This window comes from Uloborus diversus, chromosome 8, assembly GCF_026930045.1.
Source record: "Uloborus diversus isolate 005 chromosome 8, Udiv.v.3.1, whole genome shotgun sequence".
Classification (NCBI taxonomy): Eukaryota; Metazoa; Arthropoda; class Arachnida; order Araneae; family Uloboridae; genus Uloborus; species Uloborus diversus.
In genome coordinates, this window is record NC_072738.1 from 30272189 (window position 1) to 30294619 (window position 22431).

The window sequence follows — 22431 nt, forward strand, 5'->3', positions numbered from 1 at the left end:
GATTCAAAAATTCATTTCGCCCTTCACTATCCCCTCCTCCCACCCCCTCTTCTTATAGAAGTGGAAGAGCAAAAAAAAAACCCCACGATATTGTTTTTAATAACATAGCAAGTTCAAGCCACAAGCCACAAACATGTTTACAATTTTCGTCCACAACGATTAAACAACACTGCGGCCATTAAAAATGAGTTAGCTAGTCCTCAGCTGCTACCTCGAGGAAAGACAGCATTTAAGACGAAAAGAAAAAGATAAAGAGAAAATTTTCTTTCGAATCAGCAGACGAAATGAGTTCTGGGGATTCCACCGATTCTGGTATTCCCCCGATTTGCGTGAGAAGGGCCGTCTGACCCCGACTCTTCCGTGACGTCACCCACTTATTTCTTGTTCCTATAAAGACTCGAATTCCGCTCTGGGCACAACAGTGTCCAAAAAAACATCTTTTCGATTCATCTTTCGCTGGGATGGTTCTTGGGTGGTTCTTCGTCACCGAGTTAATCTGCTTTGCGGTTCGAACGCATGGAATTCCAATGGGCGCTCGCTACGCCCCAGCGCCCCCTGGAATGCGACCGCCCTGTGCTGCAAAGAGAGCGACTTTTTGCGAAGAAGTGGACAAATATCCCACGTATGTGTAATTTTTTTTTGCTTATTTATTTATTTATTTATTTTTATTTTATTTTATTTTTTTTTTTGTTTTTAATTTGAATGGATTTTGAATTACAGTAAACTCCCGATCAATCGCGATCGGATAATCCGCGAGTCAATTAACAATCAGGAACATGTATTTTCGCAGTAAAAAGCAAATACCATTGGCTGTTTTTATTTATTTATTTTTTTTCGCCGAAAATATGTAAATTTAATCTCAATTGTTTTTGTTTTATTTATTTATTGTTTTTTTTTTTTCATCGCACATACGTTTGTTCTTTATTGTGGTTCAAAAAAAAAAAAAAAAACTTTTCCAGCTGTAGTCCAGGACACCCCCTATTTTTTTAGACTTACTAATAGTATTATGCTGGAAAAGTTTTAACTTCTTACTAAAATTTTAAGAGGGTGCTCAATGACCGCTTAATTTAACATTAGCAGGAGCATAGAAAAAATGCCACAAATTTAGATATATTTAATTTCATCGGCTGTTTTTTTTTTTGTAAATAATTATTTTATTGCTGTATATGCATGCATATTACTAGTGTATATTATAATATGTAGCATTGTTTTTTTTTTAGTTCAATGTATTTTTTTTTAACCCCCCTCCCAATACTTATGAAGTTTAGGGGAGAGGGTTGAACACTCTTCCAGTTGAAATTGGAAACTAAAATTCTTCTAGTACATGTCTCAAAATAGTGAGGGATGTCCTGTTATCTAGGATAAACCTTTTTCTTCAACATGTATTTTTGAACCACCCTATAGTATTTATTGAGTTCTGTTGTGCAAAAATACAAACATTTTTATTGTTTATATTTTCACTGTTTGAAGAAAGTATTATGCTTCAGTACAGCTAAGTTTTTGAGGAAGGACAATTTTTTCCTTATTGGTCCCTTATTTTAGCCTTTTTGCGGTCTATCCGCGATTTTCATTATCCGCGGATAATCGATTCATTATCAGCCACCCGATTCCGCGGATAATCCGGAGTTTACGGTAACGCAAGTTATTTATTATTCATCAGAAAATAGTCGAGTAGGGTAACAGTACAGTAATATCATTTCACAGAACTTTTTTGATAAATGTCCCATACACAGCACTAAATCTCGAAATATTTATATTTTTTCCACTATTAAAATACAAATGAGAGTTAAAAATCAATGAAAACTTTGCGACCTGTGTATTTTACAGCGAAAAAAATATAAATATTTCGAAATGTAGGATCTGTATCTGTTATTTACCTGCACAGAGCAGTGCAACACAGCTAAGCTCTCTCGAGCTCCTATGGAAATTAAACCCTGCTTTAACTGTTATTTGGTCATCATAGAGTGCTCGGCTGTTAAATATTCCGTACATCTCGAAATATTAATATTTTTTCCACTATAAGAATACAAATGATAGTTAAAAATGGTAGAAAACTTTGCCACCTGTGTTTTTTACAGTGAAAAAAAAATAGTTCGAGTTGCAATGGTGCCCCCCCCCCCCAGTCATGACGCAGATCGTGCCATTGAAATTTGTAGAGGGTGTATTGAGGGGTATTTTTCTCATTTGGGGGGGGGGTCTTCACGATATTTAGGGGTGCCCTTGGTGTTAAGGGGGGGGGTCGACACTCCTGGAGATGTACGGAATACTTAACAGCGAAGTACTTTGGGACGACCAAAATACAGTTAAAGCAGGGATTAATATCCATGGGAGCTCCAGAGAGCTCACCGCACTGGGCAAGCAAATGACAGATCGTACATTTATTCCGTTTTCTTTTGTTAAATATTTTTGTCATGTATGTTACTTCCGTTTGGCTGTACAAACACACTTACTTGGTTTCCGCTAAAATAGAGATTTATATTTTCTAGCGTAAGAGGTTAAATTTCAATTTTGATGTTTTATCGATATTGTGAGAAATTAAAAGCGTGTTTCTTTGAATAATTCTTAAAACTGATTTTTTGTAGATACTGATATATGCTTGCGCACGGAAGTACCTTAGGCAGCTTTACGGCAGTGTACTTGTTTTTAGAGGTCTTTTATTGCAATTTCTTTCGGATTGGATATTCTTTGTACCGGTTCCTATTTCTGTATATTTTTGGAATGTAACGTTAAACGCTGAGATACGACAAAAATAGATGCTTGCTCTTCGTATATAATAGCTAATTTGCACGTATTTCTTTGCATGACAAATACTTCATTGAATTCATAATGAATATGTGTTTAATTTTCATTTGGTTTGGAGTAAAATAAAAAAATTGTTTTTTCTGCAACTATTTTTTTTAAACGGGTGTTTTGTTTAATACAATAATTTCGCACATGTCTAACTACACATTTAATTTATTTGTTGATAATTGTTTCATGTGCTATAGTATGACTTTTAAAATTCTACTTTTTCGTGGACTCTTGTTACTTTCTAACTCCTCCTTGTCATCGATTTTCACAATTTTACGAACCAGATACCCCTTAAAACGTGACATCATTTGTGGACAGCCCCTAAGTAGAGCTCCTCGAAAAAGACAGGCTGACTTATCCGACATTTTGGTTCCAAGACAAAATTGGATCCAACCTCGTTTCTAGTATTTATAAATACGTTATAATATTCGCTGGTTGCTATGTCGTAAAGCAATTGATGATAAGTTGAGTAAAATGTCACCTAAGGTAAATCGAGAAAGATTACTTAGTTCACAAATTCAACAAAAACGTATCAAGAAATGTTTACTGTAATAAACCTCATTTTTTCACCTTATTTGTTTTTAATTTGTATAAATTAAATCGTCTTCATCTACAGAATAAAATACTCAAACATCAATCAGGTAACACATCTAAAGCTTTGCCACCACTTTTCTGAAATGAGACTTTTGCAAAAATACTATTTTTTTCGCCCGACAATTTTGGAACCAAAATGTCGGATAAGTCAGCTCCCCTTATATAGGAGCCTTACCCCTAAGTGAAATGTTTCTTGAAAGATGGTAACAAAACAAAGAACACGATCTGACAGGAGGTGGTTTGGAATGTGCAAATTTGAAGTGCAACTCTACCGTTCGAAGGTCAATAACACCACGACAAAAAAACATATTACTGTTCCTTTGTTGGTGACCACATTTTTATTATAATTCAAATTAAAACCTTGTTTTTATGGCGGTTTGATGAGCGTTTAAGGTCAAGCGTGATATTTTTAAGGCCAGTGTCGAAACTACAACGCCGTAAAGAAAACCAGTTTTAATTTTACGCTTCATTCCCTAGAAATTTCTTCGTCTAAGTTGTAAACTTATTACTCTTTCCACTCATTGAAACACTTAATACTGGTGTTTGCAAGGCCCTTTCGGCCTTCAGATTCAGAGCAAATTAAATTGTAAGTATTACACGGAATTGCTAATGAACCTCCGTTGCGTTTTAAATATTGCATGCTTTAAGTATCTCACAAATAGTTATCGTGTATCAACAATCATACATTTACACATCATACGCTACCACGGGCATCAGTTCACGTCATTTCAAATACTACTCCTGATTGTTCCCTGACGTGAATACACGTCATTTCAAATACTACTCCTGGTTGTTCCCTGACGTGAATACACGTCATTTCAAATACTACTCCTGGTTGTTCCCTGACGTGAATACACGTCATTTCAAATACTACTCCTGGTTGTTCCCTGACGTGAACACACGTCATTTCAAATCCTAATTCTGGTTGTTCCCGGACGTGACTTCACGTCATTTTAAATTTTGTGTTATGGGTTTGACTCTGTTTACAGAAGCAACAGTTAAAGCGCATCAGGGAATCAGGGTGTGACTTATCACAGCGCGCTCCACTACTGACAGTAATTTCAACTAATGACAACAAGCCCCAATTATAAATTTAACATCATATATTTTAAGAAGATGGAAAGGAAAATGGATTTATTTTACACATCCCTTTAGAGTTATTAGCGGTTTTTTTTTAAATCTTTTGAATAGAATATTTTTTGGGCTTCCTTGTATTTTTTCCGAACACTTCCTGAAACATTATTTATAATTAAATGCTCCTTTTATGGTAGAATCCACTCTCGGCAATTTGAAATACCAAAGGACCGCCTAAAACCTTCGAATTATTTGTAGTTCGAGGCATGGAAAGTTTCCACAGTCTTTTTTCTGCAACTTTTCAAATAAATTCGCAAATATAAACTCGAAACAAATCTTGCACAGTTATAATTTTTACATCATTCAGAAACCTGAAATATTTGGAGTGAAATTGAATCCTGCGTAGATTCGAACTAAGTTAATTTAAAACAGAAGTTTCAATTGTTGCTATCAGAAGCAGATATCAAAACGTAGCAGAACTCAAAGGCTTCTTTTTTTTTTTGAGCAATCACGATTGCTTATTGCTTTTATTTGACCGTCCTTGATGTCCGGTTCCTTTTTCAGAATAGACCAGGGGCCTCTGCAGCACCGCCGTCCACCGGAGGACGGAGCTGCTCCTGTGACCCTAGTCTCCACTAGCAGCACTGTCCACCGGAATCCCCTTCTCCTAGGCGGTGGCGTCCATATCCTGCATACACACACACACCTACATACACACACGTCTACACACAAACAAGTCCTTACACACATACACACACGTAACCGCCCAGGAGGAGGGGCAGACTTGGAAGGACATCACCGTTTCTAGAAACAATAGCCTCCAATGAGTAAGGTCCTGTCGCAATTCGTGATTGCGAAAAACATAATTCGAATTCAAAGTGTCAGAATTCAAATTACACACACACACACACACACACACACACATACACACACACACACACACGCACACACACACACATATATATATATATATATATATATATATATATATATATATATATATATATATATATATATATATATATATATATATATATATATATATATAAATTTTTTTTTGGGGGGGGGGGGGCTGGCGAGTTTGGCATTGCGGGTTAGTGTTGCTTGTATTACTTTTTGCTGCTCCTTCCTTCACCAGATCTGCAGTTACAAATGCGCCAAGTGTTCAATCGCCGAGATATAGTGCACATTCACGAGCAATGTTTTGCAAGACTGTATTTAGTCAATTTTTAATACTTTGAAAAATATGCCACTTTTCGTCAGTACTTTCTCAAATACAGATAAGGTGAAAGCAATGCACAGAAAAGTTTGAAAGTTAAGGATAAAACGTAAGTTTTAGCCTGTACTTTTCAAAGATAATTGTTAGACGAAAGTTTTACGGAATGCATGCTAGTTGCAGGGATTGCAAATCAGTGATTTTTTTTTCCTTCTCCTTTTTAGCTTTCTTTTTCTTTTTGTTTACTAGTTTTTTTTTTTTGTATTTGGTCAATAGATTAATGATTTATTTAGATTATAGTCTTGAATTGATTTGTACAGTTCTTATTAACAGCAGTCAATCCTGTTCTTTTGCATTGAAATCAAATGTAACAATCGCGTAAGCTGCTTGAGTTATAACTAGTTCAATTATGGCAAATCATGTCATTAGTAGAATATCTAAATTTTTCACTGTTTAACTGAAACATGTCTTAAATATATTTCTTATTAAAAAAATATTTCTGCTTAAAACTTTACCATCAGTCGAGGTCGCAGTTTATCGGCCCTATAATACACAAAGAGTCGTTTCTGAAACTATTAATTCACTGCTTAATATTGTATTTTAAAACCTCTTCGTTTTGCAAGGGAAGCGTTCAGATTAGTGAAATTTTAATTAGATATAAAAGAAGACATTAACTGACATTTTCAATAGACGAATCTTCAACTTGTGTGATTACACTAGTCTACCAAAAAAAAAAAAAACTTTTTTTTTCTGTTACATGGGAAAAAAACCTGATCTTAGTGTAAAATGATGCGCTGAGTTCAAATATGCAAACGGTTTTTCTCCATCACCCAGAATTTTTTTGTAACACGAGACAGAAGTTTGAAAGAAATGTGCATATTCACACATGCAGGACTAATACTAAAATAATGATCAAAAACTTAGCTATTGTTCTTTTCTTTCTATAGTTGGCATCAAGAACATCCCTTTTAAACGTCCAGCCTTAATCAGCAAAAATTTATTCACTTGAACAATGGGGGCCTTAAAAGGTGCCCTTTTTTTAGCTATACTTTAATAATACTTAAAATAAGTATTCAAATTCAGCACCAGTGTTATAAAATCTCAATAAAGTTTTAAAAAAACCCTAACTTAATATAAAAGGCCAGTAGAATAACAGATCCAGTCTTTCAGTCTTTTTTTTCCTTTAAATTCTTCTTGCCATTGCCATCTCATTCGCATAGGAGAAAACAGCATTGCATTAAATAATATTTAGCAGTTAATAAAATTTGTTTAATTTAATTTTGGCCAGAAATAAGTGTCCTATAATATGTGTTATACTAAATTTCATCTAATAAAAAGGACTTACAAATCTCCATGTGTTTTCTTCATTTCGACTGATTATGCTAGTAATACCGAAGGCAACGTTTTTTAATCATGCTTTTGAAGTAGTTTTTAATAAAGTAATACCAAGTCTCATCTGTTTGATAGTAAAATACAAACATATCCATTACAGAGTCAATATTATTACAGTATACTAAAGCATTCTTTTCCTTAGAGTAAAATCTATGAATTCTTTATGTTTGCTTTCAAATATAAAATTACAGAAAATTATTCTATTCAGATAGCGTATACCACGAAAAGGGGTTGCCATTAAGACTTACTACCATGTTACCACTGCAGTGCCAGCACACCTCACTATCTATCTTCGCACTACTTGTCTTTATGATAAGATTTTTATTGTTAGTTATGAATTTTTATCATTACGTAATATAGGAAAAACACGGAAAAAATAAATCACTTAAAACCTATGATTACACAAAACTGTGGGTGAAGGGAAAATTCTGATTGAATATTTGAAATCAGCGTCAAAAATTACCATAGAAAAATCATAAATGTTTCATTTAACAAAATCTTTGTTTACCAGTCGATTTGTTTTATCATAACGTGGTATAGGAAAATATAGGAAAAATAAATAACTTAAAACCTATAATTACACAAAAACTGGGTGATGGAAACATTCTAAGTGGGTATTTGAAATTAGAGTCAAAAATTACCCTAGAAACACTAAGTAACGAAACCTTTGTTTACCAGTGTTATTACTCTTTTACCATACTTGTTGTGTCTTCGCCGTTTATGCAGTCACTAATTTTCTGAGCTTTCGATGCTTTTAATTGAAGCTCAGAAACTATATTTTTCTTTGCGTTTCACTTAAGTTTCGTTACTTAAGTTTCGTCACTTAAGTTTTTGTTTCCTTACGTTTCACTAAAAGCACTGATAGTGATGAAAACATCGCTATCAGTGCTTTTAGTTGTCTCAGCGAGTGTTTTATTTCCTCTAAATACATATAATCTACTTTTATTTTATTGAAATGAAATATGTCCCAAATGAGTAGTTTTTATGTAACTGTTTGAGCAGTTTCAGAGTAAATGTCACGGAGTACGTAAAATCATTAAAATTTAAACTTTGAAATCAAATAATATGAACATTATGAGTAACTTAAAAAAACATGTGTTCGCAATATTTTCCTAGCAGTATATCGAGAAAATCGTGTCATCACACCCCGTTTTGATGTGCAAATACGCTTGAACAACAATTAGTTTTTTAAGCTCTAACAAGAGGAAAAGAAAAACAAATGGTTTGTTTATTCTAATTTTACAACAGCCTTTTCAAAGAATGGGTGGGTACAGAATTCAACTTTGATTAATTAGGTTTTTACGACGCTAAACGCTTCTTTCTTGCTTAAACATTCAGGTAATTGCCTTTTTTTTTTTGGAAAAGCGAGAGAGTGAAAGAAAGAGAAAGAGAGAATGAACTAAATTCATTCATTAAAAATTAGGCGGATATTGTTCTACATTTTGAATTACAGGATATTTAAAACTTTTGAGCGACACATGGAAAAATGCATAGACAGGATGGTGTATGGAAGTGGAGCCCAACCTACGGCCCGTTGGCCACATGCGGCCCGCGAAGCAGACACCTGTGGCCCGTTGTTTTGCTCAGTGTTTGTTATAAATGGAAAAGCACGTTTAGTCATAATGTCACAAAATGGGAGCCAAATATTCAGAAATTTGCTTAAAAACATTAAGTAATGATAACAGCAATTCTTAGTTTGTAATTTTTCTCCCTTTTAACATATTTTCACATGTTATTTGAAAAAAGTTTGAACATTAAAATATATAAGTAATTCAAATATAAGAATTTGAAATTTTGCATTTGTTTTGACCCTTGAGAATCATTTGAATATGAGTTGCGGCCCTTGAGTAACAAAAGGATGTGCACCACTGCTGTGCGGAATTGCTCAAGGAGTAGGCGTGTCACTTCTTCGATAGTTTTTCTTATCTTTCTTTTCTTTTTTTTGACATCTAATTCATCTTTCTGTTCCTTTCAGAAAAGTAAAAAGTTTTTTTTTTTTAATATTCCTATTTATAACCTGTGTCACTTGATGATGAATATCAGAAAAAAAAAACATAACTTGCACATTGCACAACCACAAGAGTCTAAACTCTAAAATAATCAGCTTTTTAAAATTTGAAGTTCTTTAGAATATTTTTATAAGCCAAGCAGAGTATGAATAGAAACGCAAAAATGCTGTTTTCTAAAACATTTCGAAATCTATAGTGGCGGAAAGAGTTCATTGACGCAGTCTATTCCGAGATAAACTTTTTTTACTCTTTAAAACCTATAGTTTTTTTGTTTAATTTGGATCGTTCATTAAATCAGCAGCTCAATCCGATTTTTTTTTTCAATGTGAAATAATATTTGTTTCAAAACTGTTCTGTTTATTAACTAGCTAGGATTGGTAACAGGGTAATCCCCTTCCCCTACAAAAATCATGTGCTCTTGATTAGAAGAAATCTAGAAGCGTTATACATCTAGTTCTCAAAAAAGAACTAAATAATCTATTTTGTCTTCGAAAAAAAGTTATTCTCAAGTCAAAGGAAGCTCAAGGACGAGTTCATATTCAGTCAAAACCAACTTCAAAAAAAAAAAAAAAAAAAAAAAAACCCACAATCTTCTCAATAGACAACTCCAGAGCTCGAATACGCTATCTTGCGGTGATTAACAATGCTAAAGAAAAAGGTAAAACATTCCATTCCACGTGTTTTATTTGGGGTAAATTACAGGCTTCAGACAGTTTGTGATGGAATGTAATTTCAGAAGAATAGAAAAGAAAGCTTCCCACAAACACGATGAAAAATTACTGTCATTCACTAAGCGTCAAAGCAAGTTAGAAGTTACGGCATTTGTTTGTTTTACCTTTTTCATCCGCCATTAGAAAGTGGTTGCAGCGCCCCCTATAGTTTATCGGAGTTGCGAATACCTTTTCACACATCAATATCATCTTACAAAAATTACACGACTGAAAATTATTACTCTTCAACTCATAAACAATCTCGGCGGGTTTCTTCGGTGAAAATTGAAGCAAGACTCCTCTCGTGCTTGAATTTTTTTTTTTCTTGCCTCCAATTATCCTTCATATTTCTTATCACAACTCCCAAATTAAAGTGACATGTTTTCGTGTTCTGCGGAAAAACCAAAGTGGAAAAATGGCGATTGTGCGAGACTTGAAGTGAAGAGAGTCCCATATTTTAACTGTGCCTGTCCTCGTTACAGTTCACAGACGCCCGGCTGGGGAAAACCAAAACATCGTGGAATATTCTCCGAGAGATGGAAACTCCTTTCAGTTCCAGTGTGCGCTACGAAATAAGTATTTTAAATTACAACTCAGAATGTGGGAAACATTTCTCTTAATTTATATCGGGAAGCGTTATGATGTCTTTCACAACTTGTTGATTTTATGAGCCTGCTTGGCAGTTTATTCGAATTGAAATTCAAATCAGGGAGAAATTTCTTCTTAATGTGATAGGTCTACAGCTGATTCCGCATTTTCATATTGCTCTGGTGCGCAAAGTTTCTCGAATGCATTTTCAATACATTTCGAAACAAAACGCTTGAATAGGAGGTTCTTTACGTGTAAAGTGCTCTATTGATAGACGTTTAAAAACAAAAACTAAGAATAAATACAAAACAGAACAAATTAAAAATTTGAGTTGCTCCGTTTAATGAATTCCCTTTTCAGTTGTAGTTTAAAATATTCCAAAATATAACTGGAGAAGAGGAACTGTGAGTGTAAATTTTCCTACCGTTTAAATTTTAAAGTAAAATAGTATCAGAAACTAAAAATAAACGCAAAACCGAGCGAAATAAAAATTTTAACTATCCCGTTTGCTAAAAGTTTTTCAGATTTAAATGAACTTTATGTCTAAATTTTTCTACCGACTAAAGAGTTCAAGCTAAGGGCAATTACTAAAACTGAAAACAAAAACAAAATGAAAAAAAAAAAAAATAAATAAATAAGAGTTAAAGTTACTCCATTTACAAAATGCTTATGAGAAAGATTTTCAAAATTTTTTCTAATCCAACTGTCTCAGAGAGGGACTTCCTTTCTAAATCACCCTATTCACTTAAATTTAAATTAAAATTAATTATAAAAACTAAAAATAAAATCAAAATAGAATTAACTAAAACTTGAAACAATAACTGTATTTCTACGGCTAAGGAAACAATTAAATTGGGTTGCAGAATCAGTAGCTTTTGCATACAGGAAAAAAAAGATATTGCAATGTGAGAATAATACATTAGTATCTAATTTCACTTATAATTTACTTTTTATTAAGTTATAATTTGTTAAAACTAAGATTAAAAGAAAGAAACGAACGTTGTTTAATTATTTTTATTAAATATTATTACTACTAGAAAGTCGCCCGTCGTGGTATGACGGTTGAAAATTGCTTTTACATTTGAACGAAACTATTGCCTGTTCGATGATATTTTGATAGTTGAAATTTTATTCCGAACTCCAGTGGATTAGCCATAAACTCCAGTAGATAGCGTTCATTGAAAACCACTTTTACGCTTCTTCACTCTCCTAAAATGAGTCTTACCAGTAAAGCAGTTAAGTTACCGGATCCAGTTCAGCCTTGTCAAAATAAAGCCTTTTCCTGCATGTCAAACATAAGAAAAAAATATTATCAAATTATCCTGCCGTAGCGCGAGTTTCATTGTTGATGAAATCAGCGCTACTCTAACATTCGCTATTATATGTATGAGGATTACTATTTTATGATCATTATTATTATTAACTGCAATTGCAGAAGTTTTAAACAGGAATATTTTTTGTATATTTGCTTAAAAAGCTAATTGGCTTACGCAACAGAATATTTAGGAGCAACAAGAATATAAATCATTGAAAAGTAATAAAATATGTAATACAAATGATTAAAAATCATTAAACTACTTCAAAATAAAACCTTTATAAGCATTGGAGAAAAGAGAGCAGAGGTATAGCATCATTGCGAAACAAACTAATATTTTTAGTTCTGAAAACGATTTCCTTGTTTCCTAGTTATAAATTTTTACTTTCGGGATATTTTAAACGAATCTGCCAAGCAAACTTTTAATTAAAACTAGTTTTTGGATCGGGTTTGCCAAAATCAATTAAATATCTGTTTCAACGAATCTAGAAACTAGGAAAAATTGTCTGGCAAAAAAATCTTGAATTTTATCTAGAGATGCATATTTTTTTTTGTCTTCATGCTACCAAATCAAATTAAATTAAATGTAAAGTTGTTAAAAATTGAAATAAGATCGAAATTTGACATAAAAAAAACGAAAAAAAAAAAAACCTCTTTGCATTACATGCCCCTAAGCTAATAACTAATGCTGTGTCAAATTTCATAATAATCATTTGAATAAAGGCCCTACATGAAGCATAGGCAGACATACGTACTATATACAGATATACATTGGCTCCCAAAAGTGTTCGTACGACACCTACGACGTTCAGTGCACCTATGACTTTTAGCGAAATTGGCCTCTATCCATTGGTTAGAATTAATATTTCGGAATAGGTATTTAATTATACGATCTATGATCATTTTTTCACAAAACTACATGAAAAGATTGAAAAAAATATTAAAACTTAATTTTTTTTAAATAAAAAACCAAAAAGTGCCGGAAATTTTATTTCACAAAAGTTATCGTACACTTTAAAAAATATCTATATATTATTGAATAATCTAACTTTTTATTAAGTTATTATTTAGTAGAATATCAAGCAGTATCAACAACACCTTTTAAATGCCTGGGAATGAATTTCATTCTTTTTTCTTACTTTTTTTGCGTAATTTCTGAGTAAGTGTTCAACCACGCTTTGAGTCTTACTGTTTCTAGCTCTATTTTCGTTTCAAAGCCGTATTTTCGTAATCTAGCCACTAGATATCTCTAAATATGTTTCATTAATTTCAAATCTGGAGATTGAGGGGGTATTTTCTAAACTTTAGGACAATTTTCGAGGCACTAGAGGCAAACGTTGAAAACCGTGTGCTTCTTATCGTTATCTTGATAAAAAACAAAGTTGTTTCCAATAACCAAATTTTTGGCTAAGAGTTCAAAATTGGGTTTTAAAATATTTAAAGGAACGGCATGATTCATTATTTCATCAAAAAATTCCAAACTACCAAGTCCTGATGCTGATATGCACCCTCAAACTATGAGCTGTCGTGAATAACTTATCCAACTAAGTTCTTAAGATTTAAGTTCCAAATTTTTTCTTCTACTTACAGTTATACAACAATTTAACCAAAAATGTTGAATTCATTTTTATCTGTAAGCAAGACGTAATTGTAAAGCGTTTTGAGCTTATTTACCATTGATTTTGCGACGAAAAGCGTAAGCTTTCTGTTTTTCGCACGACCAAGAAAGTTTCAGCGGGAAGAGGTCCCATTTAATCCAGCTAATCAGAGAACTTGGTGAACAACTTCAGATGAAAATTACATGTAAAATTTTTCATTTAACTCTGAAGAAACATTTACAGCACTCAAATGTGTATTGTTCAATTTTTTTAACTTTAAATCTCCGATCACGATTTGTTAACTTTGCCAGTTGACCTTTTCATACCTTGTTTTCGGACCGAGTCTTTTCTTTTAAGCATTTTATCTAGCACTTTACCATGGAATGGTATAAATGATCTAATTTTGAGACATTTTAAGCCAATTTACCGCTACCGTGAGGGAAAAAAATCAAATTTCGAATGGTGTTTGTTGTTTTTTACGAATACCAGTCATTTTAAGTAATAAGCACAATATTAAGGAATAAATAAACAAAAAATTAAAGCCGCAAATGACTTTTAAGGGTCAACACAATGCAAAAATATTAAATAAACGGCATATGATAATTTTAATCATGAATTTATTCGAAAATATTTGGGTATACGATGACTTTTGCGGCCTGTTATTTCTCTGTCTCTTCGTTTTTTGACCCATTTCAAAAAGAAGATCCGTCAATATTTTGAAAAAACTACTGGGTTGTATTTAGAATCACATAGGAATGATGTGAAAAAAATATTGGACTTCATATTCGAATTCAGTTTTGCGTTACTTTGGCTTTACTAAAAAATTTCAAAGTGTACGAACACTTTTGGGAGCCACTGTACGTATAAATAGACAGCATGCTCTTTGCTTAATTATTGGAAAAGATAATTAATTTTCAGAGAAATATTTAAGTACAGTTTGAGTTGGGAATACATTAATGAAGATAAGATTACATAAATTATTAATAGCATATAAAGGAGAACATGTTTAAAGATATGATACGGGCGAAAGGTCGCTTTTACGTGACAGAAATTAAGACTAACTTTCCTGATAACGCAAAGGAAACACGACGAAAACAGTTGCTCAACATTATTGCTTCTTGTTTTCGTCATTAAAATAAATTTTTGCCAGTTTTCTATCTCTCTCTCTCTCTCTCTTTCTTCCTGTTAAAATTAAAAAGAAGAATGCTACTGTTGTTCGTTTCAAGATCAAATTGTTTTCTATGAAATGAGAGAGCACAAATGTTTTAAAGAGTTTTTTCAAAGGCTCAAAGAAATTTAATTGACTACCACAGCACAGTATAGGATGAAATTATTGAAGTAAAAATGAAGTTCTTCCATAAATCAGCAGCTACTGTAAAAACGTTGTGTGACATTAAATTAAATGATAATTTTTTTTTTAATTCTAAAGACTACTTCTATAAGCTTGAATCGTACTAAAAAGCAATTTGAGTTGACCATATACACTAAAAAAGTCCGAAACGTTACTGAGTACTTCCGTGTAACGTTCCGGGATTTCTGGAGTTTTCAGCTACTTCCTGGAAAAATCAAGTATCATTGTGTCAAAAAGTTTCCTGAATTGCTACAAGTCGTACGAAATCAGACTTCTAACAGTTGTAAAAAATATTTTTAGCTCCCAGTTTAAAGATTAACTAAGAGTATTTATAAAGTGTATCGTCTTCAGGTTCGGTTGCGACCGGTCTAGACTGATTAAGCTCCCAAAGGGAGCGAATCAGTCCACGGAGTACGTAGCTTTGCAATAATTGCAGGCGAGTAAAATTCTTCATACTTTCTTGCAATTCTGTCTTAGCTTTGGCCATGTAAACAATATTGCTTTTGGGGATTTCCTAAAAACCAGGGAAGTGCCTAGCTATTATATTCTAGTACCCACCTAAATTTACTCTAAAGTTCTAGAGACAAGACTGCCTTTAAACAGGAAGGTTTCAGGAGGTTTCCAGGATATTTTCAGGAGGGTTACCGAATTTCAGCAGAAAACGTTCCTTGTTTTTATAAGATATGTTACTGGAAGAAATTGGGCACATCAGCTACGCATTATTTTCCAAGAACGTTTTTGAATCGTTTTTCCAGTGTAAGGCCATGTTCCTTTGAAGGCCAACTACACTGTAAAAACGATTCAGAAACGTTCCTGGTAAATAATGGGTAGCTGACGTGCCCAATTTCTGCCAGTAACATTGCTTACAAAAACTAGGAGCGTTTTCCGCTAAAATTCAGTAACCTTATGGAAATTATCCTGGAAGCCTCCTGAAATATTCAGAAATCTTCCCGTTTAAAGGCAGTCGTGTCTCTGCAACTTTACAGTAAACTTACATAGGTATAATATAAAAACTTGGCATTTTCCTGATTTTCAAGGAGAGTTCCAAAAGCAGTACTGCAAACAGGGCCAAAGCTAAGACAGCACTGCAAGCAAATATCAAGAAGTTTACTCGCCGGTAATTCCTGAAAAGCTACGTAGTCCATAGACAGATTTGCGCATTTTGGACTCATCAGACTGGACGGCTGCATATGAACTGAAGCCAATACACCTTATAAATACGCTCAGTTAATCTTTAAACTGGGAGCTAAAAATATTTTTTACAGCAGAGATAAGTCTGCGTTTGTGCAACTTGTAGCAATTCAGGAAACTTTTTGACAATGATACTTGATTTTTCCAGGAAGTGGATAAAAACCATTGAAATCCCAAAACGTTACACGGAAATATTCAGTAACATTTCGGAATTTTTTTACAGTGTATAAAAAGAAAGGTCATAGTTATTGTCATGTGATGACAAATTCCTTCCTCTCACACCTAACTGCATCAAACTCAAGGACACAGACGCGGCGGGGAGTCTCTCGCGTCGCTATTTTGTTAGTGCGTGTCCTCGCTTCATTCCTGAAAAATAATGGGCAGCTATTGAGCCCAATTTCTGCCAGTAACATATCTTGCAAAAAAACAGGAACGTTTTCCGCTAAAAGTCGGTAACGTTCCATAAATTAACCTGTAGTCTTCCTGACGAATTCAGAAATCTTCACGGTAAAAGCCAGTCATGCCAATAAAACAGGAACTTTCAAAGGTAACTTAGGTAAGTTTTAAAATAATTGCTAGGCACCTTCCTGATACGCCTCTTAAAGCATTTTTGCACGCTTGGCCCAAAGCTAAGACAGAATTACACGTAAAGAACAAAGCACCTTACTTTCCTAAAATTCTTGTACGGAATACAGATAGTTAAATTTCTCTCTCATTGAGAACTTAGTCAATCTGGACGAACCTTATTGAACTACACGCGATACACTTAATACAGGGTGGCCTGAAATAGACTGAGTGATTTCAAAAGTTTATAACAGGAAAACGGTTAACGATAAAAAACGAATTCTTGCAGGAAATTCATGTATTCATGTGATAGGCCTTAACTGCATCCCCCCCCCCCCCAGAGTTCCAACTTTTAGTTCAAAAATATTTTAATAGATGATTCTGCAGGTAGTAAACCTTTATTTCAAAAAAGAAGGATTGATATTCACCATTTTCCCTCCAACATGTGGTTGCTGCCGGCAGTAGAAATTTTGAAAATATTGTTGTGTAGTTCTGTTTCTTAAAAGCTTTTTTCGAAAAACTATGAGATAATTTTCTATCTTTCTTTGATTCACTGTCTTACGATCTGCAACGACATCAATTGGAAAATTCATGAACTAAAATTTGGAGCTCTGGGGAGCAAAACTTACGGCTCACCACTTGAATTTTCTGCAAGAATTATTCTTTTTTTTTTATCATTAGCCGTTTTCCTGTTATTAATTTTTGAAAACTGTCAGTGTATTTCAGGACACCCTCTGAATACGCTCAGTTAATCTTTAAGCTGGAAGATAAAAATATTTTTCATAAAAGTGAGAAGCCTATATTCGTTCAAATTGTAGCAATTCAGAAAACGTTTTGGCAGAGATGCTTGATTTTCACAAGAAATTGATGATTACCTATGAAATCCTGGAACGTTGCCTGTCACTAATTTATGACGTTTTCGTACAAAGTATAACACCACTGCTGATTTCTCTTTTTCTGAAGTACTTAATATTCTCCTTTACAGGAAACTAATTCAGACTCTTCTGCAATCCAAACCTCTTAATTTCGCTTCTTTCTTCACGGATGAAAGCGATGGACTAGATGAACCGCCGGACTATCTTTTACACCAGGACATGCTAATGGACGTGGAGCCTAAAAACGTGTCCGAGATGAGGAGGGAGAAGCGTTCCAGCGGTATTAAGAACTGTCCTGCAAACCATCGGATTGTATTCCCCAAAGCAGCAACCAATCAGCATGGACATTGGAAGTACATTGCGCAATCTGAAGAGTTAAATATTGGCCAAAGAGCGACTGTGCACTTGTGCAGGTATACTTTCATGCAGTTTTCTGACACGTACCTGATTTTTTTTTTTTTTTTTTTTTTTTTTTTGTGTGTGTGCGGAATTTTATTTTATATTTTCTAAAGAAAACAATTAGTGACTTAATCCAGAGACTAATTTGTGATTTTTATGAGTTGGGATTTTTTATTGGAAGCAAACGATCCTTGGAAAAATAAGATAAGGAAATGTTTGTAGTGGGTGTCTTACCTTAGCTTTTTCTTTTTCCTACAAAAAATAACAGTATTAATAATAGTTACAATAATCCATTTATCTAGTCAAACATTATTTGAAACATAAGTAACCAGAACTGTTACATTGAATTCATTAGACTCTGATAAGTTTCACCTGCGACATGCCAACCGAACAGCTTGGAAAGTTCTATTGCAATGCTTTGAAGTTTCGTCTTCAATGCATATTTTAGTTTCAGTTAACTTTAAAATTTAAGTAGGGAGCTTTCATTCACCAATTTTGAAAATATAAAAACTAAAATCGCGCTATCTTTCATAGTCGATTTTCATATTTATGAAGTATAAGCAACTTGTACAATATTTACGATCGTTCCAAGATGGCGCCACAAAAATCTTTATATTTTAAATATATCGTCTGTTGCGGCATCTGTGGACTAATTAACTTACTACAGAAAAGGTTAGTCTGCTAGATGATTACGTAGATTTATCTTCCAATTTTATTGTAATAGTCATTAATAATCATTTTCTGTTTTAATAAATTATTTTCAAATGTAAAAAGAACCGACTTCAAAAAACAAAGGGGAATTAAAAAGTAAAAAAATAATTGGTCATACTTACATAGGATTTAATACCCAAACGTATAAATCAAATTTATTTTACCATTCCAGTACAAAAATCAACTAAACTAAACACTTAATTATAAAATAAACATATTTTAATACCTAACAAATTATATACGATCTCTTAATTTTTAATAACCATTTGAAGTCGGGGCCTCCTATAAATTACTACTTAACGTAACCGAGTAGGTTTTGTTTTAAAGGTTTGCGCGTTTTGTGAAATTAGTGTTTGACTCAGGATTTGGTGGGTTGTCAGTTACGTTAGGAAGTAGTTTATAGGAGGCCCCGACTTCAAATGGTTATTGAAAATTAAGAGATCGTATATAATTATTTAGGTATAAAAATAATTCATCGTATGGTAATTAAAATCAGTGTTTATTTTATAATTGAGTGTTTAGTTTAGTTGATTTTTGTACTGGAATGGTAAAATAAATTTGATTTATACGTTTGGGTATTAAATCCTGTGTAAGTATGACCAATTTTTTTTTTTTTTTTACTTTTTAGTTCCCCTTTGTTTTTCGAAGTCGGTTCTTTTTTTTTATTTGAAAATAATTTATTTTTTGCTATTTAGTGGTGTAAATATAAAATAAGTACTTAGGGTAGAGTATGTGGTACACCCTTACGTACATCTCGAGGGAGAAAGCAATAAACACAGGAGTCTAAAAAGAGCTAAGATGAGCAAAATAGAGAAAGAAATAGAGCACAGCGTCTCGGAGACTTCCGAAAACTGTGTGAAGAAAGGCTTTTTCATATGCGCAATTATTTACAAATAAAATTGTTTTCATCATCAGTTTGACTTTATTAAAGTATGCTTTCCAAAAAAAAAAATCATGAGTCACTAAAAAACAACAGAAATCGCTTTAACTTCGAGCATAGAATTTGAAGAGTTTTCTTTATTTTTCAAGGATCCCATCTTCAGATATGACCTGATGACCGTGGGATCACCTGGGAAGTATATACCTTTTCAAATGATAAATAAAAAATTCCAAATTCGTCTATGCGTGTTTGAGTTTACAGGTAGAGATGCGTACATAAAACGATTCCGACGAGTTGAGAACGTCTTTTTTGAAGTCGGTTAAAAAAAAAAGAAAAAAATCTAATGCGCATAACATTTTATACGATTGGCACTAACAACTGATCTTTGTTTCTCACCAGGATTTATTTGTGGGCTAATTTATTTCGAACCATTTAAATGTCAATTGCTTTCCTAACTATTTTATATTTCACTATAATACGTATCACGTAACTTTTGAAAAAAGTCACATTTTTCTTTACTTGTCCCCGTTAAAGATCAACATCACACTAGAAACAGAGTATCTTCTGTGATGTTGTACATATGGAGATCAAAATACTACTAGAGTAATGATATTAAATGAATTTCCTGTTTGGTTCAGAGGAGTCTTTATTCAAAATTTGCGATATGACTAGTAATGATTAATACAGGGGAAATATTTAGGTGAGGGTACTCCCCCAAAGCAAGAGCCCCCCCCCCCTAAAAAGGAAAAATACCCCTCAGCCCCTCCCCCGCCAAGTGGCATCCCTGATTAATATTAATGTTTTATGGAGTTTCTTTAACACTGAGTAAAGAAAGTACCTTTGTTTTCTGGCACTTTTTTTAACAATGGATATATTTAACCGTTTAATATTGAAATTAAATGAAGTTTATTGTTTTTTCGCCTATAACTTTTTTCTAAGGAACAAATATGGTGAAGCAAAGATTGGGACCTAATTTAGATTACTTCTTTCCATTAAACAAAAAAGCCATAAAAATTGTTTCACTAAGTAAGACGCTATGAATTCACAAATAATAAAGCGCGAGTAAGAAATTTGAAGAGATCCTCAAATTTCTCCAGGATCCCTCATACCCGGAGTTGAAGACCATTAGACGACGGGTAGAAGTCAGCATCTTCTAATAATCGGGGAGCATAGTACATAAAAAAATTCCACTTCAGAAACCGGACACAAGTTACGATATATTTATTAAGGAATATAAATTGAATCGTAGGCAGGGGGGGGGGATTTTTGTCTTCAATTCCCCTTGAATTGAACCCTAAATATATTTCAAAACTGAAAGATCAAAAAAAAAAAACTTCAATGACTAAATGAAGTTATTTATTAACATTTTTTTTTTATATTAAATTAATTAATTCAACTATTTTTGAAGCAAAATACATTTAATTTACTGATTTGCTACATGAGTAATAAATGCATTAGTAAGACTATAATTAAAATTAACAGGCGGCACCGTGAAAATCAAACATTGCGATGCGTGAGAATTAAATTTTGTTCAAACAAGATTCCTCCGTCGGACAAATGAACCGTTCGCGCCAAAACCACGTGACCTGTGACATGCGCGCAGCTGACGAAAGTTGGTCTACGTAGCCACAACGTATGGAATTTAAAATTTCTTAGATTTCTCCCAGACCTCTCATCAGATCCAGACAAAATTTACATAGGACCATCTGGAAAGTATACCCTTTCAAACAAAAAAAGAATTTTTCAAATCAATTCAGTATTCTTGGAGAAACACGAAAACATACATAAAAAGCCGCAATACGAAATCATAACCTCCTTTTTTGAAGTCGGTTAAGAAAAAAAATGCATCAAGAGTAATCTTTGTTTATAAAAATTTCTCCTCATAGAACAAATTCACTTTATCTTTTCAAAATGTATAAAAAGTAAAATTCATTTCACCTTAGTCTCAGAAGGGAGCGTGAAATGGTCTGTATAAGGGGGGTCACTGTCTAGAATAGGGCTGAGCTGTTGTTAGTAAAATGACTAATCTGAATCATGGTATTTTAAAGCCTCTGATTCGATTCCTACCTCCTTTACTCCAAAATCGGTTTGACTACAAATTTGCAGTCCTGGTCTCGATAAACAAAAAATCGTGACGGCCAAGAATGCAGTGCACAGTTATGATTGGTTTGTAGCTTAATATGGAAGAAAATAAAAAAAACGTTAATATACCATGAAAACAGAAAACAATGAAAAATCAAAATTAGGGTATTTTGTAGAAGAAAAAAAAAATCAAAAACGATAAACAGCTTAAAGTTTAATTATAACATATTTCTTGTTTTTTTCTGGTCAAAGCAGTTTATAATATGGAACATTGCCACATCACTTGACAATACATATTTTTTCTTTTTTTAACAGCAGTTCCAGCGAATGCAGTCGATGTACACAGATGTATAATTTAGTTCCTATGTTTTCATTACACGAAGGAGAAGACGTTGTGAAAGAATTGTTCTGGATGCCCAGTTCATGTTATTGTACTGAGGAACAATTGAGTGTACCTTAAGCCAAATTCTAGTGTTCCTTGTCTGTTTGCATGATCATTTTTATGTCTTTTCATCTACTACATAAGTATATAAATATTTAAAGAGAGAAACAGCCCAACTAAGATACTGGGGGGCACTAGAACAGACACTTTTTTGGAGCCCCCCGAAGGCAAACCTTATAAAAAGAGACATCACGGGGAACCAAGAGGGGTTTTCTGGTGAAACTTTAGAAAATGGCCAAACCGCTTCATGAAATTAGCCAAAAATAGTCAACTTGAAGGAAAACTGCTGTCTTTTCTAGATTGCTGCCTTCAATTGCAACCAAACTAAAATACTTTTAAAAAAATATCCCGTGGTTTTATGTGCAAGATTTATTGGTTCTATTCTTACATGCTTTATTTTATTCCAAAATCTATTGTTAAATAACTGCTTTAATATTTTTTTTAACTTTCTTATCAGTAAATTTTAGATTCTTAGCCTGAATTGTGTTAGGTAAGATAAACATTAAGCAAAGCGTAGATCGGTTTGCCAATTGCTGTTGAATTTTTCCTAGCCATGTGTGGATAAAAATAGTCACATCGGCAAACATTAGGTAAACCTGGTAACCCTGCTTCAAGGGTTCTGCATTGTTCGAGGACTCAATCAAATTTTT

The 22431-nt window shown here is 33.3% G+C and overlaps 1 protein-coding gene across 1 annotated transcript; it reads left to right on the top strand.

The window, feature by feature from the left end:
* The first annotated feature begins 447 nt into the window (after positions 1–447).
* LOC129228249 (protein spaetzle 5-like) lies at positions 448–22035 on the top strand. Its single transcript, XM_054862917.1, has 3 exons — positions 448–622; positions 17378–17680; positions 21655–22035. The coding sequence occupies exons 1-3, from the start codon at positions 462–464 to the stop codon at positions 21797–21799; spliced, it is 609 nt and encodes a 202-aa protein (XP_054718892.1). The 5' UTR covers positions 448–461; the 3' UTR covers positions 21800–22035.
* Positions 22036–22431: the final 396 nt, after the last annotated feature.